Here is a 25,825-nt window from a genome sequence, read left to right on the forward strand (position 1 = left end):
TAAAGCAGTTCCTTGATGCAGGACAAATCATCATATTAATGTTTTAATTATGTAAAGTATATTCCAGAATTTTCATTTGCTAACCAAACATCTATACTACTGGACATGTCAGTGGCACATAAATTCAACTTCTTAGACATGGCTGGGTTCTCTGTGGCTAAAAGGTAGATAAAGGACTTCTGCTATATTTGCTGTAGTATGTTGGAAATCTATTATCCCCTTTTTTCTTCACACCATTTTGGCTCCTTTTACATCCCAAGCCCCTGGGCTCAACTCCTTTCCACTACTCCAACGCCTATTATTAGTCTTTTCCACCTCCTCTGTTTTAATATCTTTTTTTCTCCTTGTTTCCAGATAGTACTCTAGAAAGAAACCTTTTTAATATTAATCTGGCCTGCCCAGGATATAGCTTCAGGAGCTCTTTCAAACCCAGAACTCAGTTCTCAAACATATTAAGCAGCAATAAGATTATGCGGGTGCCTTTCCCCCTCATTATTGATACAGCTCTTTGGCCTACATGATCAATGTAGACAATACAGAGCTGACAGGCAGTATCTCTCTAGGGTTTCATAATGGAATTTTTCTCATCCCCCACCTGGAGGTGCCATAGACTGAAAGCTGCACTCTTTTGCACACAAAGCATGACTACCACTGAGATAAGCCCTTCCTGAGCAACCATAATAGTCACAGCACTCAATGGAGGAAAGGCTCTGCATCAGAAATTCTGAATTCCAGGTAGGGTCTGCCACCTTTCAGTGAAGTCCTTGCAGAAAGAACACAAAACTTCCTCTTACTGGCCAATTCTGGTCTAACTGCCATGCTCAAAGCCTAGAAAAACTAGCTAGCTCCTACATTCTGCAAACATTTTTTGCACCCCTACTGATATGTAAACACCCATGAAGTAGATCAGTTATACTTAAACATTTAACCTTTCTGCTAGAATGAGAAAATTTATGGCTACCCACATTGTGCTCAAGTGTCTGCCAAGCTGCTTACAAGGCTACAGTACATTTAAAAATAATTCCCCACGTTTAAAAGAAAGCTCACCTCTTGACTCCTTTCTCTAATTATTTTTCCTTCCACCTCCCACTGGGGCCTTCCATCTATCAAGAGAAAGATTTTAGTTGAAGTATCAAATTACTGAAAAAAAGCAATCTAATAATTAATGATAGACAAAACACAGACTGTAAAAATCCTTCATGCTGGTTTTCCTTTAAAAATCCAAAGGTATCTCAATGCACGAGATCCCCAACATTTGAGTTATGCATAGTACTGACACAGAATTGCCTTGATTTAACTGCTAGCAAAGAGTCCAGAAAGATGAATACTGTATAGAAAAGGTAGGTTTCAAAGAGGAATCTGAAATAGGGGAGAGAAGGAAATTGTTGTTTTGGCACATTCGTAACTAGTGGCTGCTGCAATTGCAGAATAGCTTGCATAAAAAAGGAGTGCAAAGAGAGGCTACACTTGGAGGTGGGGAGACTTAAGGCTCCTTCACCTGCTGAAAGAATAGCAAACCAGGTTAAAAATCACTGGGAAAGTAAGAAGCAGCACCTTGGTAAGGGAAAACTCTGCAATAATTCTAAGCAGCTAAAGCTTAGAATGTGCAGAAACAGTGGCTGTTGCTCTACACGAGTTTCTAATGTCACTTCTGATGAGAAATGTTGTAGGGTGTGTTGAATTTTTCAATTCCCAAAATGAGGGCTGATGAAAAGTTGTAATATGATTTGAGAATTCAAAAGATATTTTGGTTAAATTAATATAATTTAGGTTTTTTTGGTAAATAACTACATAATATTGACTTTTACATTTTTGTAGAATTTTGTGGAATAATCTTAAACTTGTGTTATTAAACAAATTGTGAAAAAATGTTGGGAAATTGCATTAAAATCATTAAAAATGATTGCCAAGTACTTGCAATTATATATTGCTAGTAGCTCTGTTATTTATATATTTAAAAAATTCTATATTAAATTGCATACTACAATTACACACATGCATACACACACACATATATAATTCACTAATGTTGTGCTATATACTCACCTTGCCCCTTTTCAAGAAATATTATTTTTGATTCTGGAAGGAAATTCGATCCAGTAACAACCATTTCATGGCCTCCATTTACTGAGCAACTGTTGATGTTGTATTTCTCTATCTGAGGAAGTTCTTGAGCCGATCTCTGAGCTTTGTGAAAAAGATGTACAAATATAAATAAGCATGCTAGAATTATAGCTAAGAGGGTAAGGTGGCCAAAGCCTGTATTTACCATTTAAAACAGTGTGCATCATTTAAACATAATTATTATCGTAGATAGGTGCTGGTAATCATGCAGTGTTCATTTTCCTAAAGAAGAGGAAAACAAGTTTTTCTTATCCATATTTCATTATCACTAAGCTAGTTTCCAAGTCAACTATGCCCCTTCTATGAAAGGAAAATGCTAAATTAGAACAAATTTTATATAAATCTGCTATGAGGCACAATTTAAGCTATTAAAATGGGTGGAAAATCCCATGTTGAAAACAATGCTACATGACTCAAATAATGTTTTTCAAAAGAAATTGTGGTTCAAAAGCGTTTATATCAAAATGCAAGTTATTTTGTGAGGGTATGCATCAGATTTGGACAAATTCCAAATCAAAAACTGAAGTGGGACATATTCAGAGCTTTTATTAGCTGAAGGGGAATCGTCAGAAATGCTGCAAACACAAGTGGGGACCTCTAAACAGATTGAGGGGAATGTGACTGTTAAAAAAACTGTGCAGTAGATCTCCAAAAATGGAAACACTTCTCCCTAAGCTTGCCATTTAAGGGAGAAGAGCAGCTCTTTAGCTTCCAATCAGAGGGATATTACCAGGGCTCTCAAATCAACTTTTGGGAATGGATGTTAAAGTAACATATCACCTTGTTCTTGTCTATTATGTAGTCTTTCCTAGTTCTGTTAGGGGTGTTTCCTTGGAAATGCTAGACATTTGAATCCCTCTGTCTCTGTACCATCTCACAATCCACTCCTGTTAATCAGCTTTCTGATTTTTGGTGCCAATACAGCAGAACACAAACCTGAAGTTTCCCCATCTCCCGCTACACTCATTTATCATAACTCCCTAGCCCCTACACCCAAACTTCTGAAATTGTGCAGTTTGCTTTCCTAGAGTATTTGATGCATGCCATTTTTATAATAAAATTGTTTCCCACAAAACTGCAAATCCCATTTAGTTCTCCTACCAATATTAACTTTTAAAGGAGCCCAACACAAAACCAAAACCCTGGATCTATTTGACAGTAATTTGGCAGTCTTTATCCATTCAGGTAATGTTATGCATGTAAATTGCATCTAATTTTATACCAGTATTTCCTTCCAGCTAGAAGCCCCACACAGCTAATAATAAGGCAATAATATATATTGCCATGCTAAATTCAGAATTCTAATATTATGTATTTCTATAACTATCAATATGGATCTAGCCCAGGCTTCCTCAACCTCGGCCCTCCAGATGTTTTGAGACGACAATTCCCAGCATCCCTGACCACTGGTCCAGCTAGCTAGGGAACATGGGAGTTATAGGCCAAAAACATCTGGAGGGCCGAGGTTGAGGAAGCCTGATCTAGCCAATTAATCCAACAAAGGCAAAAACTCAACACAACAAAATAATAACTTAAAAATGAGTACAAATTAGCATCAAAAGGGGATGAATCCAACATGAAATCAGTTTTTATTTTATTAAGTGTACTCAATGAGGAACACAACACAAAGAAGAGAAAACTTACAGCATTCAACAGGTATTGAAGCAGCTTGAAGGGACAAGACTTTTCCATTAGGCTGTGGGATGTGAACTCGAAACACAAGCCGCACTCTTGTATTCTTCCTTCCAATATCTGTCTCCCCTTTACGAAGTTCTATGTCAGAATTGCGGAGTTTCAAAATACCTGCACAGTCAATACTATGGGAGACAGAGAGTTGAATGAAAATGTACATGTCAGGTGTTTCTTTTTATATAATTCAAGTATGGATATTTTATAGTTACTCATATTTTCCTTCTTGCTGTTTGAATGCTTGTCAGACATGAAACCAACATCCATGCACATTGTTCTTTACTAGCTTATGTTGGAATACAGTCTCAATACTCTACCCCAGTACCATTAACAAATGCAAAAACAAAGAATGCTATTTAAACTGCAGGAGTCACCCTTAGAAGCAACCGCAGCTGTGCCACACAAAGAAACAAAACAATCTCTTATTTTTCCATGAAATGATCATTTTGAAATGGCAAACTATGCATATAATAAAATGTGGAAGAAACTGGATACTTTTTTAAATTTGCAAAACACTAAACAGGCAAAGTATTACACCACAGGTATATGGTAGAAGTAGACAAACTATCCAACACTAAGGTCCACTCTGAAAATGTAGGAGTTGGAAGAACCTCGGGTGACTATTCCTATAGTTAACATATGCCAATGAAATTCTCATGAGTAATGCTCATGAAAATTGCACATGCCAGACTACAGCTGGTGGCTAGGGTGCACTTGTTACAAGCCTCATTCAGCAACTGTTACCTTCATGTATCACATTTCTTCCATCTGAACTAATAAATCTTGAGGGTTAGATTAAGCTCAAATTCACCAAGTCAGTTCGAATACAACATTCCTATCCCTCCAAACCACATGGTGAAGGCTCATGGACTCCTTCTTTATCCCACATACTCTCTTCCTAGTTTGAGCAAACCATAGTCTACTGTTGCACCCAAACTATGACTTGTGCAAAGGAGGAAGGGAAGGAGGAAATCTGAGTGTATGAGGGGAGGGAATGCACATGCCTAACCTGCCAAAACATGGGTTTGGAGATCAAAACATTACATCTGAGCCAATCTATTTTAACATTCCTATTTGGTCAGATCTTAGTATTTTGCTATTACATGGACTAGAAACATTTGTTTTGTTTGAAAAAAACTTTCAATTTTTGTAAATCGCTCTGAGGTTTTTTACAATTGAGCTGTGTATATGTTTTTAAAAAAAATAATTTCTGGAATCAATATGAATCATACAGAAATTGTAGAGGCATGGGGAGTGAAAAAGAGAACAAACAGCTATCCTGAATATGCTTACAGGCTAATAAAAATTACTTAAAAATTCTAATATGCAAATACAAAAAAGTAAGTGAATCGGTTATTATCTAGCCAATGTATTTATGATCCACCTTCTACATGTGTCAAGATGATTTACACCCATAAAAATCCAGATATAGTTTAAAAAACAATCCAAAATGTAACTTGAAGACACCTGTCGTAGGGACAGCTACACCCAAAAAATCCTGCTTCACGTTACTGTAAAAAAGATTTCTCATTCATTTCATGTAAAATACAGTAGCAGCCACAACAACTTTAAACTACTGCAAGAAACTGGTAATCTTTCATTTAAGAGAAACACTATATAGCAGAAAACATTTCAGTGTGTCATTTACAGGTTAGGAAAACGCATCCATAATAAATCTTGTATCAATCTGGAGAATACTTTCTTTAAAATGAAGCGACTGTTGAGAAGCCATCATTAGAAGATAGCACACATTTCCTAAGAAGTTTGTAACATCACCTCCCTAAATATGGCTGGGAAACCTGGAATGCAATATGTTGATCTGCTTGAACGTATCTTTTGACGTACCTGGCTGACATATTGTTTTCAGGAAGAAGTGGAATTTCCAAGACCTTTGTGCTTGCAATAATTATCTCTTGACTAGCAGTAGCAACTGTTTTACCCGTGATTCTATGCACTTGGTAGAAGGCATGTGGCCGCAGATAACGATCATCCGCTGTCCCAATGAACATCTGTAGGTTTACTGGCTTTTCACTATAACCCAGGAGCTAATAAAAAAGAAAAAAGATAACTTCTGAATCCCGGTTTTGTAAAAGAAATTGGCTTTGCCCAAATACTAAAAAACAGACATTAATGCATTAGGACTGTAAGTCATACATAAATACATTTACTTACATGAGTCCAAATAATTTAAAAGGCAAGATTATGGAGTCCACTGGTTTCGAATTTGTCTCAAGGTATACATTTTTGTAGCTGTACCTACTTAAAAAACTTTAAATATGAATTCTACTACCACCACTTAAAATAGTTCCCATACATTCATTGCAATCTTTGTAACTCATGAATAATAATAATAATAATAATTTATTATGTATACCCCACCCATCTGGCTGGGTTTTCCCAGCTACCCTGGGCAGCTCTCAACAGAAAATTAAAAATACAATAAAACATCAAACATTAAAAACATCCCTAAACAGGGCTGCCTTCAGATGTCTTCTAAAAGTCAGATACTTTTTTATTTCCTTGACATCTGATAGGAGGGCGTTCCACAGAGTGGGCGCCGCTACCTTAAAGGCCCTCTGCCTGGTTCCATGTAACCTCACTTCTCACAGTGAGGGGACCACCAGAAGGCCCTCAGAGCTGGACCTCAGTGAAGGAATTACAGTACTTTAAATATCACTTTACTGCTGAACAGAAATGACAGCAGCTTACTTAAACCCAACTAGTGACTTGACTTCCTGGCTCATCAAGAAATGTATCAAATACAATCAAAATTCACAATCACTCCCTACAATAACTCCCCATTGTGTTGTGGGGAACATAATCACTGTATCCCAGGAATAAGAGATGAGACATCACCTGACAAGGCTGCTAGTCTGGCTCACCTATTAAGCATTCAGAAAGCTATATCCAGGTGCCAAATGAGGGTTAAACAAGAGGGGGTGCTCTTCACCAGCTTAAATTTCACCTAGATTCTACACCAAAGTGATGGGCGGGACAGGCAGAGAGAGATACTACTTGGCAGGAAAGTTGCCCATGTTAATTGGCCCCAATAAGGTAAATACAGCATTTTGACATTTATGAACCAGCATGGCCATACTACTGCCGGGTTTTCTACAAACTCCAACAGCTGTTGGGGACACGATGTTGTAAACTAGGATATTTTAAGGAAGCAGCAATGTGCTGTATCAACTGTACTAATCTTAAATTAACTGCCACATAATGCAATGTGCTTGGGAAACTCAGTATAACTATTCTCCAATATTTTATTTTTAAACATTTACACTGGCTGGAAGAAGTTATAGACTTGTTCTGGAACAACAAAATAAGAATGGTTCTACATGCCTTGATCATCCTATGCTTAAAAAAGAGAAGTGTTTTTCTAATCATGGCACTGGGGTCAATTAGACCACAGTGGTTAAGAACCTAAACTGTCCACCAATTCTCCCCATGCAAATGTTGCCCTGCAATAATGTTGCCTTGTATTTATTGAATACATTTATATATTGTACTTCCAACCAGGTTCCCTGGGTGGTTTGTGTAAACACAATTCAGAATAAAAACACTACAACAAGGCAATAAGCCCAGCCAAAAAAACCAAGTTAAAACCAGCAAGAAACACAGAAACAATTGAAACAATAATAATATGCAGCATTGTGTCATCTGCATAACCACAGACTGGCCAAGGCTTTCACATGCGTGCCAATCAAGCTGGATAGAATGGTCTCGGCAAATTTTCCCAGATCAATCTTCCTCAACATCAACTTAGGGACCATCTACATCAGCTCAGGCAGGGAAACCAATGGGAAGCAGGGTGGCTGATACACCAGCAGAATCCCTAATCAATCCCTAGACCCCAGTACAAGCCTGGCACATGACTGAACAGGATGACTTACGGAATTCCTATAGAGATCTCACAAGCCTATACTTATGCTTGCACTGAGTACCCAAAAAGGAACAGCCCAGATAGACTAACTCCTCCCAGCTCACCAAGTCTCAGTACTGCACACCAAGTCAGCCTCCTCATCCACAATTAATCACAAATGGATGAGGAAAAATTTTTAATTGACTAACCTGGAATTTAGCACTTGTACCTGAAGGCCAGAGGGTAAGCTAGTAAGGTTACCATAAACCATCTGGGTGGAGATGAGCTCTTGACATGATGGTGCTGAAGCAAAATAAAGATGGTAAAAAGAAGCACCTCCAGGAAGAACACAGGACTACAAATTCCGTTTTGGTCTTGTAATGTTTCTGCCTTATATACTACTTTTGTATCCTGCAGTGTTTGCTTCCATATTAGTGTTTCAAAACAGCCAAAATAAGCAGCTATACACTACTGTGTATCTTTGAACACTTGAATAATATTCTCTCCCACAGACACTTTGAACTTACTGAATTCCAGGTTGTGTTGATGCACAACAGATGCCCAAAATATTTCTAGTGAACTTCAGGAACTTCACAGAAAGAGCATTGACTACTGTACTTAATGAGCACTACCTCAGCAAATGAAAGGAAAACTACTCCACCATTTAAGTCCAAGACTGCTTTCACTTGAACACATGCTCTTTCAGGAATATGTTGTCTGAACTGAGATTCTACCTTTTTTTAGGCAAAACTAAAAGTAAAGTACCAGATTCCTGCCTGTTCTTTGCTTAGGGTCTTTCTTGTGAAGAATACTTATGCCCACATTCACAATATGGCAACGTAACACTTTCCATGTACACTTTCAATATTTTGCTTGAAAAAAGTTTTATTTCAAGAGAATACTAAAAATCTATTTTGTTTACACAGTTGTTGCCATCTGCAGGGCTAGCTCTGAAAACCCCCAAAATACAGATATATAGATTAGGGATGTGTGATAAATCGCCGTATCATTGAATACTAGTATTGAAATAACATTGTGCTAAGTGTTTCACCAAGGCAATATACCGGTGAACAAAAGGTGGACACTAACAGCTTCCCAGGGGGTAGCTCAGCTGAACGATACTTTACTTTGCAGATTATTTGCTGGAATGGTATATCCAGCTTTGTTTGCTCTCTCCCTCCTAACCGATAAGAAAAGCCCTCACACAAACCAGCAAACACTTTCAGCTTCACCAGTATCTTTCCACTTAAAGGGTAAAGGGATCCCTAACCATTAGGTCCAGTCGCAGAAAACTCTGGGGTTGCGGCGCTCATCTTGCTTTACTGGCCAAGGGAGCCGGCGGTTGTCTGCAGACAGCTTCCGGGTCATGTGGCCAGCATGACTAAGCCGCTTCTGGCAAAACCAGAGCAGCGCACGGAAACACCGTTTACCTTCCCACCGGAGCAGTACCTATTTATCTACTTGCACTTTGACATGCTTTCAAAATGCTAGGTTGGCAGGAGCAGGGACCGAGCAACAGGAGCTCACCCCGTCACAGGGATTCAAACCGCCGACCTTCTGATCGGCAAGCCCTAGGCTCTGTGGTTTAACCCACAGCGCCACCCATGTCTTTCCACTTAGAACTCAGCTAGTTATGTAGAACCTGCTAACAATCCAGGAGGAACCCGCCCCCCCCCCAGCTAGACAGTCAAGATGCAGCAGCAAACAAAGAACTAAACAAAGAACTGGAAAGCACTTCTTTCTTCTCTCACAACCCCACCAGTGATAAAAGAGAAGGAAGCGTGTTTTTAAATTTTCTGGTGGTGTTTACGTTGTTGGTTCCCCCTAAATAACTTTCCTCCATGTCAAAAAGGAAGGGTTTTTTTATTTAAAGGAGACTATATTTTGCTTGCTTGCCCTCCCTCCCTTGGATATAAAGGAAAAGCTTGGTGAGATGAGGGCTTTGGGGGGGGGGGGCTCTTCTGTGGGGGGGGGCGAGTGGAGGGGAGATTTAGCTGGCTGCCTTATGCTGAAATGGGAGGTTGGGTACTATGTGAGAATGATGGGGAGGGTGTTTTTCAGTAAGCAGTGCAAGCAAATTTGTGTCTACTCACAAGCAAGCCCTACTGAATTCAATGAGGCTTGCTCCCAGGAAGGTAGAAGTTAGTTTAGTTGAACTCAGTGGGGCTTAGGCATGCAGAGATTCCACTTAGACCTCTGAGTGGGGAAGCAGATGCAACTTGGCTAGCAAATCACTTAAACAATTCTTAAGTTGGTTGAAAATATATTAAATATATTATATGGAAGTTTATTTAATATTTTTATTAAATCTACTACTTTCTTAAATTTTAAGGCCCTCCACCACCGCAGGGAGCCTCGTCAAGGCCCTCTGCTGCTGTGCGGAAACACGACACACCCTCTGCCACTGCAGCGAGGTATGGCAGGACCCTCTGCCGCCATGGGGAGGCCCAGCAAGGCCCTCCACCACCACAGATATGCACTGTGATATATAGAGTTATCATATTTAGCTGGTGATATATCATGATGTTGAAAACCAGGTATCACCCAGTACAAATATAGATATATTAAATAAACAAACAAACAAATAAATAAATAAATAAATAAAATAGGTTGTGCCAGAGTGGATGTTCCAACTGTATTGTGCTTTACAGTATTGTGTAGAGACTATTTTATTGTACATCTCCTTGGAGAGGAAGCTGAGGAGTTAAAAAACCAGAATAACTATCATCAATATTGTCTCAAGATTCTTTTTCCTGGCATTAAGGTTTCTGAGAGACATTTGACCATAATTCAGTGGTAGCGCACATACTTTATACAGAGAAGGTCCCAGTTATTTCCAGTTAAAAGAACCAGGTAACAAGTAAAGAACAAGACCTTTTCCTGAGACCCTAAAGAGCCATTGCCAGTCAGAGTAGACAGCCCTAGGACAGACAAATAAACTGGTCTGGTGTAAGGCAGCAACCTATGTCCCCACAATAGTTCTGTTCAATGCCGTCTTCCTTAACTACGAATCCACCCATGCAGAAGAGTTTTGCATGATTTCGCCCTTTACAAGTCTTCCAGAAAGAAAATGTGTATGTCTACTTGGAATGACAGCTGCATTGTTGTCCTTCTGTAAAATCCAAAATCCTCATACAAGTTAGGCAGTGATAAATCATCCCATAAATATTAAGTTTAATTAGATTACTGACACCAATGCCAGCCTGTTGAATATGCAACCATATGTCCTTTACACAAAGACAGTAAATTAAACTGGTGGTTGAAGGGAGAGGAGATGAGCTAGAAGTGTAATATTACAAAAGGGAGCACAGTATATTTAAAATAAATTTATATTTACTACCAGCATCTGCTCCAGTTAAATCTAAACACACTCATGTGCAACACAATCATACACTTTCATTTTGTAAACATAATCATATACTCTTCACCCAAGGGATCAAACAGAATGTTGTAAATAATGGAAAAGTTACAGCACACTGTCACTACTGACCTCTAAAAACCCTCGGCTAGTAACTGTATACTGTAACACACAACCCATTGCTTTATGGAGGAAACTCTGCCAAGTTGTTTGTGTGTTTCTGTATCGTTTCCATAGCAAAGGTCAGTGGATGCTAAGTTAAACTAAAGCTGAAAGGCTGAAGAGAGAAGGTCACCAAAGGATAAGCTACAATAGTTTGCCCCTGAAAAAACTAATTGTACTAGTGTGTTACAGGTGGATAACTCTGCTTTTATGTAAAGCGAGATGAATTTATGAAAATCAGTATGTATGCATTTTTAATATTTGAAAATATCTAGAACACAATGCTTTCAACCAAAGATGCATGCAGATTTTTATTACAAAGTTAAACTTTGTTTCTGTTGTGTATGTTGTGATATGTGTGCATGCATTGTTGTTTAAACTTAAGAAAAGCAATAAAAATAAAATTTAAAAACAAGGTTAAGCTTTTGACCATATTGTTTGAATTAGTAACTGACATTTTGGAATGAAATAATGTTACCATATTAAACAGCATTAGAATTATTTTGGTTAGACCTTTAAATTTCCAGATCTGAAGTTACCATCTTATATAGGTCCTTGCAGAAAATAACCCACACAATCCAGATTGGGGGGCTACAAGCACAGAACTGGTGCAGAACAGGTTTCCTGCTTGGCAGGGGGTTGGACTCGATGGCCCTTGTGGTCTCTTCCAACTCTATGATTCTATGATTCTAGGTACTTGTAAAAAATTTCAAAAATATAAAATGAGCATGCATATAGCAAAGAAAACTGAACAGGCAAACTTTAAAGTCATTTTAGTCAAAGTTCGTTTTTTGTATCTTCTAGTTTTGACTCCCCACCTCCTTTAGCAGATTGGCAGTTTATTCTGTATTTAACCGCCAACATACAGAACAGCCTCAAAGGTGCTGGGGGTAAGAATCTTGAGAACATACAATGGAAGGGCTGGAAAAGGCAAGCTAATATTAAACATTATGCTCCAACGTTAAACAACATTTTCATCAACATCACCTTATCAATTCTCTTGCAAACTCTCCAGCTAGAAGGCCAGAGATTTCATAATTAAGTGCTAACTTCTAAACACATATAGTTGTACCAGCTTCAGGAAAATCCCAACTGCATGCACAGAGGGAAAATAAAACAGAGTGGCACAAGATCAGTTTGTGCTTAATGGAGGAACTGCAAGACATTTTAATGTTCTCTTCATGGGGCAAGCAGCAACTGGTAGGGGATTTAAAAATGGAAAGATGACACATGGTTAGGGTTAATCTTCCCTTTCTCCACTGCACAACCCTGATTCAAACCTACTACCAATGCAGTAGTAATAGAGTGAAATAGAGGATTTTGAAATGCAACCGATATGTTCACAGATCTCTCACTTTTATAACTAGTTTGGACCTAAAAACTGATAATAAATGATGGAGCCCTTGGAGACCTCTATTTAAAAAAGAAAATACAAGAAAGAACAGCCACCAGAAACAGAGGCACAACACACTAACATGACAGTCAAGTTGTGATGAATGAGTGGAGAAAGTTCCTTTAGCAATTATGGTCAGAAATGTTCTAAATTCAATTCAAGGCTAAACTAAATTTCATCTCATTTTCAATGCATTTGTATCCCACCAATCTTCCAAGAAACTCTAGGTTATCTTCATTTATCCTCACCACCAGTCCATGAGCTTTAATAGCTGAAACAGGAACTTGTCCAAGGCCACCCAGTGAGAATCCTGACTGGTATTTCTTATTACTTTCCAATACCTTATAATTCATACCCCAATACTGCCCCTATCAAATAATGTAAGCTTTGTGGAAAGGCTCTCATATGAACTCCAAGCTCAGCACACTTTATTTTGCTTAATTATAGAAGTGGTCCTAGTAATGTTCCTTTCACACAAGCCAACTTATTTCAAAATAAAAGTTGTAAACAACCAATTTTAATACTTACTGCTAAGATGTTATTCTATAAAAGGCTATGCATGGTGCTTAGGTTTCTAGCAATCTCACATTGCAACACTTAACTGGTTCTAATAACCATTATAAAACAAGAAAAATCCTTGTAAACTATCAGCTTATCCAAAGTTAGTTCAATAATCCCAGCTCCACATAAACTACACTTTTGGCAAGCTGCTTCAAGACTTTGTTTACAGAGGCTGTTTTTTGAAGACTGCATCTCTCTCAATAAAAAACTGTAGAAGCAACTCAGAAAGTCAACTGCACTACTGAAATAGAAGAGATGATCACTCAAATTGGACACATTAATGCACACTTGAAAGTGGACAAACAGTAGAATAGTGCTATGGGTAAATCTCTTAGAACAGCAGCATTTTTATTTACTTTAAGGTAACTATATCTATAGGCTGTCCAGTTATAAAAGTTCTCTGGATAACTTAAGTTCACACAAAGGCAAGGGGAGAATGGAAGGACTGGTGTGCCCAGCACCAACTGGTGAGCAAGAAAGAACGACAGTCAAGTTAACTAAAACTGTACAGACTGAAGACCACTCAACTTCTTCCCTCTTCACAAGATGAGACTGAACAACGACTGTACAGATCAGCAACTGAGTTTTAGTTGTGATAAGGAATAGTAGTGTATCTCCTGCATGGGGAGCTGCCATCCCTTTACATTAGCTCCTATAGATCACATACATTTCAGTATCAGTTACCGAATCTATGTGCATGAGCACATATATGTATATAAACTTCATGAATAACACAAATGGGGGTGAAATGCTGCATACATCCTAACTTACTTTCAAAGCAGTTCAATACCTACTAATTAGTGCTAAAGTCTTACATACATATGGCAAATCTAAAAAAGAAGAGATATTTGAAACAAGCAGAGGAAGAAGAATAATATATAATACAACTAGACTCTTCACCTGGGGAGTGTTTGCCCTCTTGATTAAAAAGAAGTAGTTTTACTTGGATAAACAGCTGCTTTTTAAAAAAGTAAGAGCTGCATTCTAATACTGTTAAAATTTGAACTTGATCTGTGGGTTCTGTTTCATTTTCAATATTTCTATCCAGGGAAATAAAACAAGCTTCTATTTGGGCTCCACTCATTTAATTGTTACATAAATTATACAATTTAGGAAATTTCTTCCTTCCCATCTCCCAACCTGAATTGATAATTTAAAAAATCCCAGTGCTTCTTCATATAGATGGTATTACGTTTATCTCAAAGCCCACTTGTATTATACAGACAACTCTCAGCTTACGCTGGAGTTATGTAGCACATAAAGCCAAAATTGCATATAATCAAAACACAATGGGTACAATGGCAGGTAGGATTGCCAAAGTTATTTTCCCCAGACACCCACTCCCTTTATGCCTCATTCATTCATGCTAAACACATAAAGTTGAATGTTGAAAAGTTGAATGTGTGTAAATTGCAAGTAATCTGTACGGTATATAAAAAGGACATGTTGAGCAGGTGTTATTCATTGCTCCTACCAAAATTCCCGAACACAGTCAAGTCACGCTTGCTTTCTGGACCGGAGTGTGGATCCTATTGCTAGGAAACTGCTCATAGGACAGGATGCCTAATTAGTTTCAATAGGAATTCTGCTGGATCAGGCCAAAGACTCACCTATCCACCATTCTGTTCTCAGCGGTCAACCAGATGCCCATGGGAAGCCCACAAGAAGGAACTAAGTGGAACAGCACTCTCCTCAATGGCATATTCTGTGGAACTTGATATCCTGCATGCACCTGCCCTACAGACAGTTTCTAACAAAAAGTACCACCCTCTACTACATTTTCCATCTCATTCTTTAGGACAAACAACTATTATCACATCTATTAAAACTAGCTTTTTCTAACTGTGTGCATTTCTAGACTAAAAACACAATCCACAAAGTAAGCAAGCTAAAGTCCCAACTAACAGAGCATAAACATAATGTATGGTTTCACTTATTATCAAACATAACTTGTAATTTTCTGAAAACTAATTTCTTGGCAATCTGGTTTTCTTTTCTATCTTGAGACAGGATCTTTAAGGCAATAAACCCCAACAACAACCCCTGAATATGAGAACTATACATGAAACCTCAGTAATGTTGCTCTTCAACACACTTCTCTCCATTATTGGCACAGAAGCTATTACCAGAACAGAGAAAATGCACCTCATCCCTTGAAAGTAACAGTCACTTGCCACAGATAATCAGGGATGAACAAAATTTGAAGCTTTTCCAATACTTGTACAAAGGACTGTCGGCCTTATTTTTGTAGCTCTGAGATGGAGGGACTGAAGCCCTCCAGGCTTACTGAACTACAACTCTTGGCATTCTTGATCATCTTGGCTAGGGCTGATGGAGTCCAACAATATATGGAGGGGCAAAGGTTCTCAAGTCCGGCTGTACGTGGATAATTTCATTGGGCTACCTCAGAGGGATAAAAGAGAAATAGTGTCCCAATCAGCTCTGCAGAGAAGCCACCTTCATCAGACTCCTCCCTCCATCAATTGTCACCTGAAACCAGCCATTCCACCAGTGCCATGCCTTTAGATTGCAAGGCTGAGAGCAGGAACTGATTTTTACAAGCTGCCATGTGACTCTTTTTAGGTTGGAGAGCAAGATAAAAATGCTTCAAAATTTATCATTCAACACACGCCTCTATTACAATCTTCATTAACATTCAAAGTTAACAGTAGTTCACGGATAAAACATTATATTAGCATCTTTTACCTTCACTACAGGATGGCCACCAGTTGATGCTTTTACTGCTCCTCTACTGCCTTCTGTTTCATAATGTGCTCTATGATGAGTTTTTGGTTGCACTTCTATTTTCAATTCACACTGTCCATATTGAGTAGGCAAAGGCCAGTCTAGGGGAGGCAACGAAGATGTGCTAAAAACAAGAAGTGAACAGATTTCATTATTTAATACATTTATACCCTGCACTTTCAACTCCTAAACAGCGCCAAGGGCAGCAAGCACTACAAATACAGTAATAAAAGCGAGCATACAAAAATCAAACAGAATAAAAATCTATTGAATACAGTAAAATATTTCATGCAATGGTGGACCTTGTCCACCATTGGACAAGGGTAATGTGGTCAGTTATAAGGCAATTGCCACCATGAAAAGGACATAGTATGAATGAGGAGAGACTACCATGTGCAAAAATGGCATTTGTTGCATTTTCATAAACCTTCACTGCATGCAGAAGTCCTCACCCAATCCCCTCTGCAAAATTTAACTCAAAAAACCAACCCTTAACAGAAGCCCTGTATCCTTTGGTCAGATGTGAGAGCCATCTGGCTGTGACATCTTTCACTGCACTGATTACCAGGGTTAATTCAGTTGATCTGGCTGGCTAGGTAGGTGTCCCCTTCCTCCCTCACCATTCCACGTATGGTGAGCCCAAAGCTGTGTGCTTGGTAAAAGAAAACAACCATCCCATCCAAAATATATATTATAGTCCAGCATATCATAGCCAGCACTTCCTCTCATATTAACCACTTCACCCACTAAGAATTATGAGAGAGGCCTACTTGGGACAGATTTCACTTCTTGAGCTGATCAGAAGAGTGGAACAGTTTGAGCCCAACTATGTGATCATTCAAAGAAAATATCCTGATATTTAAAAATAAAACAAGTATTTTTAAAAATGCTACTACCCCAACACCAATAATAGGTTTTTCCAGGGAATGTGAATGAAGCAACCCAAGTTTGTACTATTTGTGTACAAGTTTAATTTTCGTTTTCACTCAGTTTTGTTTTTTCCTTTTTTCCTTTTTTGTTCTTATGCGTTATTGAAGTTTAGGTTCTTATTTAAATACATTAAAAGTTCTATTTAAAAAACCCCTGATCATTCAGTCTAAGGAATGCATATGTGGGCTTTCTATTGTTACTGGTCTTTCAAGATGTTTAAACAATTTTAAAATGTTATTAGCAGCCATAGAGGGATTCTTACTTATCTTTATTGTAGCATTATAAATAAAAGATTGGCTAACAAAACAAAACAGAAGTCTAAGCAGGGTCAAACAAACATAGCAGGATCAAATTTTAAAAGTTATGTACTTTAAACTGTTTTAAATACAATGTGACCATCATGAGCAGTTAAACCTGCATTCAGAACCATAATTCTTATTAATCTTAATCTGAAATTCACTCTTCAATGAAGTATAATACTACAAAGCCAATAACTATGGTGTTTGAGCCTCACTCCCCACAGTAAACTTTTGCATTATTCCAAAATATTCATTAGCCAGGCTGTAAAACTCACATTTCTGAAGTCATGGAAAGACTGCTGCTTGTAATACAGTGATTGCCTAAGCTTTCCTATGGAGCATAAGCAGACACCTGCAAACCCTAGCCTACTGAATATGGCCATGACTGCCTCTTTCCCAATAGACAGATTTATTTGATAGATGTCTGGATTACTTAAGATCACCTTCCATAATTAAGTGCTGTCCTCCTAACTTAATGAAATCCATGCAGCCTTTTCTAGGTTAAAAGCAGAACCCTTAATGAGCTAAGTCATCTTACCATCCACCTTTTCCCATGTTTCAGAAGATGAAAAACCAAGGAGGAAAGCATGCATTTCTTGTAAACTTAGGTGAATTTGTTCACCCAAGCTGCAAGCGCATATATGAATAAATAATACAAATATAGTATTATCAAAATTGATAGAAATCATGAGAGTTCTTATTAGAATGATCACCACTTGTTGGCAACTGCTCCGTCAATAGCAGACAATAATAGCAGCTGTATTATAATTAAATGCATACACTTTATTCATCATTATTTTCTCCTCTAACATTAGAGGAAAGAGAATGAAACGCTGAGAATTCCTACAAAAATACCAGAAGAAATGTCAGCATTACTCAAAATAAGAGCTAAACTTTAAATAAGTAGAGGGGACCAAGGTAAAAAGTGTATCTGCTAGCAATGTATTTTTGAGTAAACAAACTATCAGAGAAAAGATGCAGATTTTTAAAATGTTCATTAGGGAGAACATTACCCAAAAACCTTTTTTGCTTATTAGTATTTCTCATATCCCACCATCAAGAGAAGCCTTCAGTGAGTGGTCAATGTACTATTAAGAATGCTACACTAAATTGATCTCATTTATGAAAAACAAAACAAATATACACTACCACCTCAAAGTTACCCAGCTGACTGGTCCAAGACACCTATCCAATTTCACAGGAGGACAGAAAAATTATTTGCAACTAAAACTAGTCCAAGTATAACATATAAAAAATGGAAATCACTTAGTAAATCCAGCATCTGAACATAGAATCTCATTTGCCTACTTAAAACACTAATGACATACACTGTAGTTCAACTTGACTATGACAGTCTTAATTGAATTCTTTATGGTTATTACTTAAATATTTGTTTGTCTGATAGCACAGCAGTTACCAGTGCCCAGCATCTATGGCAGAACTGGCTAAGGAATACCAAGCAAGAGAAGCATTGCAAAGCTAATGCAGAAAGCGTGTACTGCTTTAACATGCAAGTGGGCAAAGAGCAGAGTGATCAGCCACAAAACTCTTTCTATTTTACAGCTCTAACCTTGAGAAACAGGCTTCCTGTTCCAAGGGGCAATATTGTTAAACCTAAGTTCTTTTGTCAAACTGCATGTCAGGATACTTGCTGCTCTTAGGCAAATAGCATCAATTGCCCCAAACCTATTTACACAAAGTATAGCAAATGTTGGGGTGTGTGGTGGCACTGTGGTCTAAACCAGTGTTCCCCAACCTTGCTGCTTTTGGACTACAATTCCCATCATCCTTGACCACTGGTCTTGCTAGCGAGGGATGATGGGAATTGTAGTCCAAAAACAGCTGGAGGCCCAAGGTTGGGGAACACTGGTCTAAACCACTGAGCCTAGGGCTTGCCGATCGGAAGATCGGCAGTTTGAATCCCTGTGACGGGATTGCTCGGTCCCAACTTCTGCCAACCTAGCAGTTCAAAAGCACGTCAAAGTGCAAGTAGATAAATAGGTACCACTCCGGTGGGAAGGTAAACGGCGTTTCCATGCGCTGCTCTGGTTTCGCCAGAAGCAGCTTAGTCATGCTGGCCACATAACCAGAAAAACTGTCTGCGGACAAACGTCGGCTCCCTCAGCCAGTAAAGCAAGATGAGCGCCGCAACCCCAGAGTTGTCCGCAACTGGACTTAACTGTCAGGGATCCTTTACCTTTATATAGCAAATGTTGCCTTAGCCTACACTGTTCATTTCAAGGTTTTTTTCTCTCTCTTTTGCCTCTGACCTTGCACTACACAATTTTGAAGAATCAAGTACAGTGGTACCTCGGGTTACAGACACTTCAGGTTACAGATGCTTCAGGTTACAGACTCCACTAACCCAGAAATAGTACCTCAGGTTAAGAACTTTGCTTCAGGATGAGAACAGAAATCGCACAGCAGCGGTGCGGCGGCAGCAGGAGGCCCCATTAGCTAAAGTAGTACCTCAGGTTAAGAACCGTTTCAGGTTAAGAACGGACCTCCAGAACGAATTAAGTTCTTAACCCGAGGTACCACTGTATGTGTAGGTTATCTTCCACTATTACATTGGTAACTGAATATGGAGCTTTATTTAGGGAAGTTTGGATGCTCCAACAGCCAGTAAGTTTGTCTTTCTGGCTCCAGTTTCTAGGAAAATGCAAAGCAATTGTGGTTTCAGGATCCAACGCCAATGCTTCATGGCACCAAAGTTTATTTAAACTGGTGTCAGAATGTTTGCCACTGCTAAAAGACTGAAAATCGGAAGACCACAGGGCAAACACACGCACCTGTGTTAACTTCCTAAACATAACTGCATTTTTAAAGATCCATTAGATGGTGTGTAAACATTAAACTGCTTATTCTTCTAACACCTAATAACTTCAAAGGTACCTGCTGAATTTATGGGGACACTTATTCCCAGGTCAACAAATATATTTGAAGGCTTTGTTTATACAGCTTAGTTTCTAATGTTACTGAGCAATACATAGTTAAGATATGCTTTGTTTCTGTTTAGGCAGTCACCAATAGCTATGGCTGATAACCCATGACTGATAACCCTAAAAGGATTAAAGTATTGTTGAATTGCTAATTCAAAATCAGAGTAAATCTAAAAAAGCCTTCTGATTTCAGACATCTGGCTAGTAAACAAATGTTAAGTGATAATACCCAATTTTTTCCATTGCACTGATAAAAGAAGGGAAATGGGTAGGAATTATTTAAAGCACTCTCATTTTTCTATCAGGGAGATCTAAAGGAGAAGAGTGGGCTCAACATACCCAACATAAACTCTCCGGGCTGTATCCAACTAAATTCTACTTGGAATAAACCGACTGAAATTAATGTACCCAAGTTAGCCTTGTCCATCAATTTCAATGGACCAGATGAAATTATCTGAAAAAAGCAACCAACCAAGGAAAAATGTGGTAATGCAAATGACTACTTTTAAACATTGATATGGGCACTGCAGAGGGCCTGTAATGGATGTGAGAGTAAGAGAGAATAATATTTTGATTGAAGGCAGTTGCTGGAATTCTATGTGACTAACATTCCCATTTAAATCCATATCATCTACAGTTGTAGGAGGGAGCAAACATTAAAAATTGTGCAAAAATGGTATATGATGCGTAGGAGACTGTTTCAAATGAAGATATCTAATTCAATAATATGATGGAGAGGATACTGGGAACCAGGGTCATTCCAGCATACATGCTGGACTTATGAAAAAGTGTTGCAGTTTTGGACTTTGCTGAATTACTAAAATGTCTGGACAGCAAATACTGAAATCTCTGGAACTGCTAAACACTGTTCAAAACAACAAGGGGGCTTGTCATTTCAAGTCCCTAATTGGATATATTCATGTAGCTTCCCAGCTGAATATCGGAAAGACCTAAAGGGTGCTGTGTTAACTATTGGGGGGGGGGCTTCCCCAAAAAAAGAATCCTGAGGAAACTATAGTTTACCCCTCACATGACAACAATTCCCAACACCCTTAATAAGCTACAGTTCCTGGGGTTATTGGGGGAAAGCCATGTGCTTGAAATATGTGTTAAATGTGCTTTAAATGTATGGTGTGGATGTGCCCTACTTTGATCGTAAGATTCTGAAAATGCTACATTCTGGTGGAGAAAAGGGGGAGGGGGAGAGATAAGAGGCGAAATTCCTATCTGTTTCTACACTACATCTGTAGAACATCTAGCAAAGAACAGAGTATAGTACCATAACAGCAGCATATGTACTTTCTTGTTTACAGCTTGGAAGGGTACAGAGCAGGATTGGGCAACCTGTGGTCCTCCAGATACTGTTGGACTCCAACAACCATCAGCTCCAACCAGCAGTCAATTTGCAAGCTCCTCTCTGGAAGTCCATGTTTGCATAGTCATGCTAAGCCATAGTTTGGCTCACCATGTCATGTGAACTGGGTCACTGTGGTTTGCTTTGGATACACAGTGTTCTGTTGCACCAGAAGCGGTTTAGTCATGCTAGCCACATGACCCAGAAAGCTGTCTGTGGGCAAACGCCGGCTTCCTCAGCCTGAAAGTGAGATGAGTGCCGCAACCACATAGTCAACTTTGACTGGACTTAACTGTCCAGGGGTCCTTTACCTTTTTACCTTTTTTACAACACTAAACTATGGGCTTGTGTCTCTTCCTGCCCTCTTCATTAGTCTCCAATTCTCTGGCAAGGCTACAAAGAGATCAGCAACTTTGACTTTCATTTTTAAGTGTTTGCAATTTATTGTTATATCCAAATCCAAAACTGATTTATCTTAACTAATTTTCACCATAGCCTGGGGAAATAAGCCATGGGAAATAAATTAACCATGGCTTGATTTGTTTCCCTAAACCATAGTTAAGATTGACCACAGTTTATCCATGTTTGAAGAGTTAAAACTGGAAGTGAAACTTTAAATAGTTTAGCACTATGCTTGAATGAGGCCTGTGTCGAGGCCAAATTATCTCTACACATATTCAATGATTTACAAGTTATTTAGTTGTAATTTGTGAGGCAATATAATGTTTAATGCACTAGGTGATTTGTTTACAACAAAATACCTTAGGAATACAACTGCCTAAAGAGACTTACTATCTTGTATTACAGTGTATCAACTTCTAGTCATATGTACATATAAAGACAACAGCACAAGTAGTCCATTTCCCACAATTACTTACCGAAAGATAGGAGTATGGCCAGGCTTTGGTTTGTTCCAGGTGAAGTGTGAAGGAACAGAAAGAAATTGGTCACCAGACAAGTCTTTTTTTAACATATGCTGGGCTCCAGAGCTATCATCTATTGCTGTTTCAAGTGATGGTGATAAACTACCCTGTTCTTCAGAACAAAGCTCTATTTTTCCTGATATAATGGCAGTTTGATCCTCAGAGGTCTTTCGTGTTTTAAGAGGGATGTCAGTCTCTGCACAACACTGAAAAGGTGAAAGGCCAGGAGTCAGACCATGAAGAGAAGAATTTAGCCATGTGTCTTCAGTTATACTTCCCCTAGGAGAATGTCCTGGAGAGGGAGTTGGAGAATGGTGAGGAGAAAGTGAACCAACATAACAGATCTCAGCACTAGAATGTCGCCGTTTCCCACACGGTGATGTAGGTCGCGATGATGGTCTTGAGGTTGGCCTAGGGCTAAGCCAATTTTCATCTGTGATACTAGTCCTAGGAGAATGACAAGGAGATTGTCTAGGTGACAAGGCATGCCCAAATCCATAAGATTGTTGCCAGGGTTCATCCACTGGACAGCCCCTTGGAGAACCTCCAGGAGATGCCAAAGGTGATCCAAGGGTAAATCGAGCAGCAGCTTCATTCAGTTCTGAATCCACATCATCATAAATATGAGAAATCGACTCACAAGAGGAGGCATCCGAGAACCAGCTTCGGGAGGAAATGCTGCTGGCAGGACTTGGGCTAAGGGACGAATCCCTGTAAGATGGCTCAAGAGGAAGATACAAATGGTCCCTTGAAGGCCTTTCCATATATTCATTTTGAGGGCCATTTGTGTGCAATTCATTTTCACTGGCTTCTATTCCTTGATGACAGTTAGGAGAAATAGATGTAATTTGAATGCTAGGACACTCAAATGTCTTAGGACCACCTAGTGCACTGTACTTGGATTGTGGTACTTCACACATTCCTTCATAGCTTTTATGACCCTGCAGTCTAGTAGGCGAAGACAAAGGAGAATGATGTGACTGAAATCCATGACAAGGGATACAAATAGGATGATTTACAGATGATGAATGATCTACACTGAAGATGCACACAGAAGCACAGTCATCAGGTTCAAGATCTGAAAGAGACATTGAAGTGCAGTTATTGTAACTTGGTAAACTACTTAAATACTTTGTTTTAGGAATTTTTCATTATGCTGACATTTCTAGCAATTCCATTACCCTTCTTCAACAAAGTGTCCAAAACAGTTAACATTTCAAAATACTAAGAGAGCAATATAAAAGAAAGGCACAGGAGATAAAATTAATCTAATATAACCAAATCATTACAAAAATTCATTCAATTTTTTTTTTAAAAAAAGTTTGATTCATTAATAAAAAGGTAACATCAGATCAGTACCAAGTTTGTTAGCTTCCTGTAAAATTTGAATTCTACAGAAAAAGAGCTTCTTCCTTCAGTATGCTTATTTTATTTAGACAAGCTGCCCTAGCCTTGAAGGCAGACAATACTCACTATTTAAAAACAAAAAACAAGAAGCCTATCCTTTCCAAACCACATGTACCAGATTCATGCACATTCATTTTCTGTGTGTGTTCTTTCAAAGAATGGTTAAAAAAACCTAGCAGCCTAACTGTACTTCACATTTTACTTCTAAAGGATCTCAGCACATAGTGCAGATCACACAAATGGCAACAGAAATACTTCAATTATTGAAGGTCATACTAAAGCTGGGCAGCATCTTAAAAAAAAAAGCAGCTTTGCTTAGAAGTGCCATATTTTTCGCTTCATAAGACACACTTTTTCCCTCCTAAAAAATAAGGGGAAATGTTGTGTGCATCTTATGGAGCAAATGCAGGCGGGAGGCAGGCGGGAAAAGCACGCTCTCCACGCTCTTTAAAGGGAGCGCGGCTCTTGCTGGCTTTGGCGGGAGGTGGGGGAAGTGACAGAGGCCATCCCTCTGTCCCTTCCCCTACCTCCCGCAAAAGCCAGCAAGAGCCGCGCTCCCTTTCACGAGCCACGCGGAGCGTGTGTGCGGCTCGTGGGGGCTTTTCCCTCCTCGGGGAAACAAGCGCTGCACACACACTCCACACGGCTCGTGAAAGGGAATGCTGAGCAGAGCCTGGGATGCATACAGGCTCTGCTCAGCGCTCCCTTTAAAGAATATTTTTTTTCTTGCAATCCCCCTCTAAAAACTAGGTGTGTCTTACGGAGCGAAAAATACAGCAAGAAATACGGTATATCATCAGCTGGGAATATTATCTTCATATTTTTTGTTGAAGTCTAGTCATAATTTGATTCATTAATTACTACCAGCATTAGTTTAAACTAGGAAAGTGATGCTTTCAATCCCTTCCTTGCAGCCCCAACCAGAAACAGCAGGAATATAGGAATCCATTGTTGAAGAAGGCCTTGTACTACTAAAATATGCTTTTGCATCACTTTGAAACAGAGCCTATAACTTTACAGTTCAGTGAAACAGACATTTGTGAACAAAAGATTCAAACGATAGTGTTGATTTCATGAATTACAATACCAGCAGAATGTCATTGCTGCTGCTAAACAAACAATATAACTGCTCATTCAACATTGTTTGACACATTTCTCACTTGTACAGTGTAAATGCTAAATGTGCCTATAGCTTTCTTTGAGACCAAGATTTGAAATATTCCTCCTTCTAGTATATCCTGACCAAAAAAAGGTCTAGCTGGTTTGTACAGCTACCCTTTCCAGCACAAAGGCCAACAAATGCATGTTTAAAATGTGGCTACAACAAAATGAGCACCAAACCTCATGCATTTTTAAACAAACTGATGTTTTCTCATTAGAGAACATAATCTACACAGCAGCAGCAAATCCACAGTATATTTAAGGCCACTTAATACAATGCAGAATTCTTAAAACAGAGTGCTATTCTGTATGAGAATGAATATGAAACTTTGAACAGAGACCATGGGGAAATGCCCTTATATGTGGGGTACTTCTGTCAGATATACTTGGTCAGAATCCTCCTGCCTTCCCCACTGTGTATACACATGTTGGAACACACACACATGTAAAATTGCCACTCACATACTATGGCCCACACCAGGGACGAGGAACCTGTGGCTTCCTGTATGTTGTGGGACTCCCAACACCCATCAACACCAGCCACCATGATCAATTGTAGCAATTATGGGAGTTCGAGTCCAACCATATCTTGAGGCCTAAAGCTTCTCCAACTCTGGTCTACAAAGAGGTGCTGTCCATATAGGAATTGCACAACTAAGGGACATAGCCTTTTAGGACAATAATCTCTGCACTAATCCAGTGTCAGAGAAGTGCCAAGTTGAGCTTTCCATTGTTTGTATATACACATGCCAAATGACCTTTTGTTGGTGATGGCACACCAGCATGTAAAGTTAGGCTAATGCAACTTCACAGCACAGACTGCTATTAAAGCAACAAAGCCTGACCTAGACAATATGTAATACAGGCAACCAATTCACATGGGGGTTACATTCTGGAAGCACCTATGTTGGTGGG

The 25,825-nt window shown here is 38.9% G+C and overlaps 1 protein-coding gene across 1 annotated transcript in view; it reads right to left on the minus strand.

Moving 5' to 3' along the window:
* Positions 1 to 25,825, minus strand: part of NFATC3 (nuclear factor of activated T cells 3) — a 46,173-nt gene that overhangs the window by 11,499 nt on the left and 8,849 nt on the right. Inside the window, exons 2-7 of the mRNA XM_053399533.1 lie at positions 22,298 to 23,420; positions 15,856 to 16,018; positions 5,659 to 5,858; positions 3,769 to 3,941; positions 2,047 to 2,187; positions 1,048 to 1,103 (exon numbers count right to left, since the gene is read on the minus strand). Of these exons, the coding sequence (XP_053255508.1) occupies positions 1,048 to 1,103; positions 2,047 to 2,187; positions 3,769 to 3,941; positions 5,659 to 5,858; positions 15,856 to 16,018; positions 22,298 to 23,420 (1,856 nt within the window). The remainder of the gene's footprint in view (positions 1 to 1,047; positions 1,104 to 2,046; positions 2,188 to 3,768; positions 3,942 to 5,658; positions 5,859 to 15,855; positions 16,019 to 22,297; positions 23,421 to 25,825) is intronic.

The sequence above is a fragment of the Podarcis raffonei genome, chromosome 8, assembly GCF_027172205.1.
Source record: "Podarcis raffonei isolate rPodRaf1 chromosome 8, rPodRaf1.pri, whole genome shotgun sequence".
Taxonomy (NCBI): Eukaryota; Metazoa; Chordata; class Lepidosauria; order Squamata; family Lacertidae; genus Podarcis; species Podarcis raffonei.